The sequence below is a fragment of the Acartia tonsa genome, chromosome 15 (genome assembly GCF_053477335.1).
Source record: "Acartia tonsa isolate MP-2025a chromosome 15, ASM5347733v1, whole genome shotgun sequence".
Lineage (NCBI taxonomy): Eukaryota > Metazoa > Arthropoda > Copepoda > Calanoida > Acartiidae > Acartia > Acartia tonsa.
In genome coordinates, this window is record NC_137274.1 from 21,932,871 (window position 1) to 21,940,336 (window position 7,466).

At 36.7% G+C, this 7,466-nt stretch overlaps 1 protein-coding gene across 1 annotated transcript in view; it reads left to right on the forward strand.

Annotated features, from left to right (window-relative positions):
- The first annotated feature begins 308 nt into the window (after positions 1-308).
- The window catches only part of LOC145306856 (uncharacterized), an 11,471-nt gene continuing 4,313 nt past the window's right edge, over positions 309-7,466 (forward strand). Inside the window, exons 1-6 of the mRNA XM_080149178.1 lie at positions 309-371; positions 3,788-3,893; positions 4,529-4,588; positions 5,159-5,213; positions 5,978-6,028; positions 6,609-6,707. Of these exons, the coding sequence (XP_080005304.1) occupies positions 3,789-3,893; positions 4,529-4,588; positions 5,159-5,213; positions 5,978-6,028; positions 6,609-6,707 (370 nt within the window). The 5' untranslated portion in view covers positions 309-371; position 3,788. The remainder of the gene's footprint in view (positions 372-3,787; positions 3,894-4,528; positions 4,589-5,158; positions 5,214-5,977; positions 6,029-6,608; positions 6,708-7,466) is intronic.

Consider the following 7,466-nt stretch of genomic DNA (forward strand, 5'->3'; position numbering starts at 1 on the left):
TATATGGACCTCTTTTATTGGTTAATTTGTTCATCCAGTAGGAGGGGGGTGGATGGATGTTATCATTATTTTAGCCAGCTGCAAGCATCACTTTATCAGAGTACATGAAAATGTGGTGCAACATCCAAGTAATAATATATCCATTATTATACTATTATATAAAGTACCTAGTAAGCTTTTTTTGTCTTTAGCGAAGGATCTCGCAAACCAACAAAAGGGGTGAAAACAGGGGTTTTGTAAACAGGGTCTACTAAAAGACAATATAAGAAGGGACTATACTCGAGTTTTCTTTACGGATTTTAAAATCTTTGTTAGGACCTAAAGTTGTCATTGAGAAAATCAACTGAGAATTCCACAAAAAATTCATCAGGGTAAGATTTCTATAGCCCATAGAAGATATTTTACAGTGATCTAAAGGGATAAGACAATGGCCGATAAATGATTATACACAAAATTATTTCTTTTGTAGACTGCAATTAGTGGTAGAAATGTTAGACACTCGACTTAATGAACCAATCAATAAAAATTCAATAAAAAGTCCCCAAAGTTGTTGAGCCAATGAATAAGAAAACGCTATGATAAAACTTGTGAGGATGGTCATTCTTACTGGGAGTGTGGAGATACCCTCGCCCAAAACAGCTAAAAACCTTCCCTGGACCTTCAATAAGAAGGTTCAATGTAAAGGAGAACCATATCGGTTCAACGGCTAGCAAGATCCTTCCCTATAGACAAAGAAAAACTCGCTACTTTATATAATAGGATTATTAATATTTCTTCATTCGTAGGTAAATAAGGGGGGGGGGGTTTAATGCAACCATCTCGTAATCAGTGAGCAAATGGCACTTACAATTTGAATTTTGATCTGAAATTTTGCATGAGTAATCCTTGGTAGGTCTATTTTCCCTAAATTGAACAAAAAGTTGGAAAAGAACCGGCTAACGGTTGGCGGCTCAGCAGTTTAGCCATTTTTAAACTATTTTCAAGACAAATTATCACGAAACCTATTTCCACATAATACTCTTTGCTTCTCCAAAACGTTTTCAAACGGTTCTTGCCGCTAGTTGCTGGTACTAGAAATCTAAAAATGTTTTTTTGTATCATTTCATATGATTTAAAGCAAAAATATGTTTCAAAAAGTTGATTCCTACATAATTTATGGCAGATTTGCCCTAAAAATAGCCAAAAAGCGGCTAAACGGCTGAGCCGTTAGCCGTTACTTTTTCAACTTTTTGTTCGATTTAGGGAAAATAAACCTACCAAGGATTACCCATGCAAAATTTCAGATCAAAATTCGAATTCTAATTGCCATTTGCTCACTGATTACGAGATGGTTGCATTAACCCCCCCCCCTAGATATACCACACTTTTCTGGGATCTTGCTGAGTCAAGTATCAACTGTTGGGAATATTAAAGGATGACTCCATGCAAAATTTGAGCCGGATCCGGCCAAAACCGGCCGTGAATTTTATGAAAAACCGTTTTTTTCCGGTTTTTAGGGGGTATCTGTAAATCGATTCAGCTGGAGCAAAACCGGTTAGAGGTACAAAAAATTTTACTTCATATGAAATTTAGCCAATGCAATTGCCTACAAAAATGTACTTCATCATCAACTTGATTGGACAACTCTTTCCCCTCCTAAATGTCCATTAAAACCTCGGAAACGGCAAAAATCGCCAAAAATCACGCCTTCGGCGGCAAATAACGGCTAAACGGTCAGCCGGAGGCGAATGAAACATAAATAAAGAAATGTCTGCCTCAAAAAGTTGTTCAACATCAAAGAGATGCTTGAAGTCTCTAAAACGACTCCTTCTCCTCCTTTAAGGGGAAAAACTGAAAAAACGTGATTTTCAAAAGTATGCCCACTTCCTGGGTGTGGGGGGCACTGAACCCGTCACCCCAGGGTCACCAAATATAAAGTCTAGGCGGCCCACAATGCTGAATTTTCACCAAGTGAAAGTCTTGTGTCATTATCTTTTATGAGAAAAAAGTTATTAATTAATTAAAATTTCAAATTGTGATTTTTTGATGGATTTCTTTGATGAAATGACGGGCTGGTCAATTTTTAGGCCATTTTTTGCGGTTTTTGGGCCGTCACGCCCAAACGGTTTGAGATAATCTCACTAGACCTTTTGCCCAACCTAAGTCTGGTTATTTGTGAGGTCTAGGAAAAAAAACAGACTTACGCAAAAGATTATAATTATAATCTTTACACAGAAAAATGGCACGAGGTGAGGGTTTGAGGGGGCAAAATGAGCCGACCAGCGATTTTTGACGGCACGCAGCGACGTCGTGCTTCATCCAATCCGGGATTTTTTTTTCTTAGACCTTACAAATAACCAGGCTTAGGTCGGGCAAAAGGTCCCGTGAGATTATCTCAAACCGTTTGGGCGTGGCGGGCCGAAAACAGCAAAAAATGGCCTAAAAATTGACCAGCCCGTCATTTCATCAAAGAAATCCATCAAAAAATCACAATTTGAAATTTTAATTAATTAATAACTTTTTTCTCATAAAAGATAATGACACAAGACTTTCACTTGGTGAAAATTCAGCATTGTGGGCCGCCTAGACTTTATATTTGGTGACCCTGGGGTGACGGGTTCAGTGCCCCCCACACCCACGAAGTGGGCATACTTTTGAAAATCACGTTTTTTCAGTTTTTCCCCTTAAAGGAGGGGAAGGAGTCGTTTTAGAGACTTCAAGCATCTCTTTGATGTTGAACAACTTTTTGAGGCAGACATTTCTTTATTTATGTTTCATTCGCCTCCGGCTGACCGTTTAGCCGTTATTTGCCGCCGAAGGCGTGATTTTTGGCGATTTTTGCCGTTTCCGAGGTTTTAATGGACATTTAGGAGGGGAAAGAGTTGTCCAATCAAGTTGATGATGAAGTACATTTTTGTAGGCAATTGCATTGGCTAAATTTCATATGAAGTAAAATTTTTTGTACCTCTAACCGGTTTTGCTCCAGCTGAATCGATTTACAGATACCCCCTAAAAACCGGAAAAAAACGGTTTTTCATAAAATTCACGGCCGGTTTTGGCCGGATCCGGCTCAAATTTTGCATGGAGTCATCCTTTGATATTCCCAACAGTTGATACTTGACTCAGCAAGATCCCAGAAAAGTGTGGTATATCTACCCCCCCCCCCTTATATATTTACAGGATATTAGAGGATTTTTAAAAATAATTTCAAAGATTTTCTACATATTTTGTAAATTTTTAAATTTGCTTTGAGAGATATAAAAACTACAAAGGGTTTCCGTAAAGTTGTGAGTTTTAAGACTTTAAAATAGCAGTAGAACTCTAAAATTTTGTATGGCAGTTGCTCTAATATGGTACAATATAGAACTGTGAAGAAACGGCGGCAAAACAGCTTCTAACGTTTTCTTATTCGTATGAATTTTGATTGGCTCATAAAGTTCAACCCCTAATTTTAATCTACAAAAGGGGTAATTTTGTGAATCATTATCGCTTTTGTTTATAGGATTAGTGTATCTATGTATCTATCTATCCATCTATCTATCTATCTATGTATCTATCTATCTATTTATGATCTATTTATCTATCTATCTATCTTATCTATCTATCTATCTTATCTATCTATCTATGTATCCAATCCATCTATCTATTTATCTATCTATTTATGTATCTTCGTCTATGTATCTATATATCTATCTATCCATCTATCTATCTATGTATCCATCTTCTATTTATCTATGTATGTATGTATGTATCTATCTATCTATCTATCTATCAATGTAACTATCTATCTATGTATCTATCTGTTTAGGATGAGTGTTTACTGGAAGATTGGGATTGGCTTGGAGGATGTTTCATTGGGACAGAAAAAGATTTTATCCAAAGGTGTTCAAGTCACTGAGCCACATCAGTTCCAGGTTGCAATTATTGGTTGAAACGTTTGAACACTCAAATAAATATGAACCAGCAAATCAGAATTCACTTTTGTCTCCAAAAATGTTAATTAACGAATAAGAAAACAGAAAAGCACAATCTTGAATTTAAGCAGTTTTACAACAAATTTACTTTCAATTTTGCTTTGACTCTTATATACAATTATTTATATTCTGATTATTCAGTTTTGACACTCTACTCTACAAGTGTTAATGTCCGTTTATCAGGGTTTCAGATCTGCATTGATTGTATGCGGACCGGATCCGGATCCTCAAAATTTGGTCAGTGCGGATCCGGATCCGGATCCTTGACAATAAAAAAAAATCACCAAACTTTTCAGAAAAAATTCTCTTTAATTCGAAGTCAAAAATACTTTTAATTTTCAAGTCTGAACCTAAACCTTAAAGATTGGCTCTCATCAAGAGAATGTCTGAGATTTTATATACATTTAGGTAGATTTTTCCATTTTTTCTGCATTTTTTTGAGTCCAAGGATCCAGATCCGGATCCTTGGACTCAAAAATATGCGGATCCTTGCAGATCCGGATCCGGAACCCTGCCGTTTATCCTACCGTTTCAGAGCTTCTCTTTTATGGATGTTGTCATCCTTGTTTGTTTAGGAAATTGGATTTCTTTGTCATCTGAAGGACGGGGCTGGATTTTCTCTGGAACTACTACAGGTAACTCCCTTCTATTGGCTCGATGTTTAGTCACGTGACAAAATAAAGCCCTGCTATTGGTTGATATTTGGTCACGTGACAAAAAAAGCCCTGCTATTGGTTGATTTTAGTTCATATGGTAGATATGAAGGCTTCCTATTGGTTGGATTTTTAGTCACGAGACAAAATAAAGCCCTTACTATTGGTTAATATATAGTTGCCATCTGAAGGACTACCATACGATTAATAACCGCTGGATTAGAACCAGTTCTCAGTCATACTATCCGCATAATATCCGCGGAAAGCTGATCATAATACTATGCTGTAAATATAAAAAGAACTTTTACAAATAACTCCCAGAGAAAGAGAGAGAGAGGACATTGGGCTGTTTATTACACTAGTCCCAAAAGTTTTAGAATATCGTTTTCTTATCCGTTGGCTTAACAATTTTTGGGACTATCATTGAATTTTTATGGGTTGGTTCTCAAAATTAAAATAAGAATTACAACCAGTTTTATTTACCTAGTTAATTTTATACTTTTTCATTTTGATATCCGCGGAAAGCTGTCTATAATAACTATTATTTTCTAGGACACTTTTGAGAAGAATTTTGTAAAGCCTATGGAAAAACCAGAATTGCCGTTAGGTGAGTCTTAACAATTGTTATTTATTGCATAGACAGCTTTCCGCGGATGTAAAAATGAAAGATTATAAGATTAAAACCAGTATTGTTAGCTCCGAAGGCCCGGGCTATCAAACTGGTTTTAATTTGATGTTTTTAAAAATTTTTATATTTGTGGAAAGTTGTCTGTATTACTATGCTATTTTGTATGTTATCTCAGTATGGCTGAGAACCAGTTCTAATCCAGCAGATATTGATCGGTTTTGAAGCCATACTGGAAAAGGGATTATTTTTTACAGAGATATTAAGGATAAGACAATGGTCGATAAATTGATGTACATCCCCAATAATGATACACAAAATTAGCCCTTCTTTTTTATTTAAAAAAACGGGGGAAGGGGTTTCTGTGCTCGACATGGCATTTTTAGGAATTTCCTATTAACAGAGGAAAATTTGTCGCCAATTTTGATTGTTTGCTAATTTCAACCTCGTATATTAGTCAGTTCGTTTTCTTATTCGTTAGCTTATTAACTTTGGGGACTACAGTGAAATTGGTTGGGTAATATTCAAATGTTTTAATTGTATTCTATGTAAGGGGTAATTTTGTGTATCATTATCAGGGATGTACATCTATTTATCTTCAATTGTCTTATCCCTTTAGATCCCTGAGTTTTATATATTTCTTAATAACATCGTTTTATAGACAGCTTTCCACGGACATGATGCGGATAGTATGACTGAGAACCGGTTCTTATCCAGCGGATATTAATCTGTGTAACTGTGTGTAGGTCAGCCTGGCAAGATTGGACAAATAACCATCAGATCTTCCAACATTGAAAAGGAAAAACAAGATATCATATTATGTACTCTGATATTCCTAAAGGAGTGCCCCAAGGTAGCATATTAGGTCCTCTGTTTGTAGAATTCTGTGTCCCAAGATATCATATTAGGTCATCTGATATTTCTAGAATGGAGTGCCCCAAGGTAGCATTTTAGGTCCTCTGATATTTCTATAATGGAGTGCCCCAAGGTAGCATATAAGGTCCTGTTATGTTTCTAGAAATGGAGTTCCCCAAGGTAGCATATTAGGTCCTCTGATGTTCCTATAATGGAGTTCCCCAAGGTAGCATTTAAGGTCCTGTATTTTGTAAGGCATGGCACATTGAAAAGACTTTTTTTATGCCTTTTGTTGAGGATGTTCTAAACGTTTAAGAAACAAGTTGTTAAAAAAAAAGTTGTAGCTTATTGCCTCTAGTTTCATTTCTTACTCTAGCAGATTTTTGTCAGATCACTTCATCTATAATTATCTTCGTTATGATGCGATACATGATTTTTAATTAAACCGGTTCAAATCCAGCAGATATTAACTGGTTTTATAGCCATACTGGAAAATGATATCTTGTTGTTTTTTTGGGGCCCAGACCCTGGCTTTGTATGAGAAAAGTTTGGGAATGAAAATGTTATCCATACAAGAAGTAGAACAGTATGGCTTCACTCTGTACTTTCTAGCATTTACAGGTAGATGTGTGTTTGTGTGTGTGAGTGTGTGTGGGTGTTTGGGGATGAAAATGTTGTCCATTCAAGAAGTTGAACAATATGGCTTCACTCTGTACTTTCTAGCATTTACAGGTAGGTGTGTGTGAGTGTGTGTCTGTGTGTGATTGTGAGTGGGTGTAAGTGTGTGTGAGTGTGTTAGTGTGTGTCTGGAGTTGTGTGTGTGAGTATGTGTGTGTGTGTGAAAATGTTATCCATCCAAGAAGTTGAACAGAATGGCTTCACTCTGTACTTTCTAGCTTTTACAGGTAGGTGGGTAAGTGTGTGAGTGTGTGTGTGAGTGTGTGTGGGTGTTTGGGGATGAAAATGTTGTCCATTCAAGAAGTTGAACAATATGGCTTCACTCTGTACTTTCTAGCATTTACAGGTAGGAGGGTGTGTGTGAGTGTGTGTAGGTGTATGTGTGTTTATGTGAGTATGTGTGTGTGTATGTGTGTGTGTTTGTGTGTGTGTATGAAAATGTTGTCCATACAAGAGGTAGAACAATATGGATTCACTCTGTACTTTCTAGCATTTACAGGTAGGAGGGTGTGTGTGTGTATGTGTGTGTGTGTGTGTGCGTGTGTGTGTGAGTGGGTGTGTGTGTGTGTGTGTGTGAAAATGTTATCCATTCAAGAAGTAGAACAATATGGCTTCACTCTGTACTTTCTAGCATTTACAGGTTGGAGTGTGTGTGTGTGTTTGTGTGTGTGTGTTTGTGTGTGTTTGGGTATGAAAATGTTG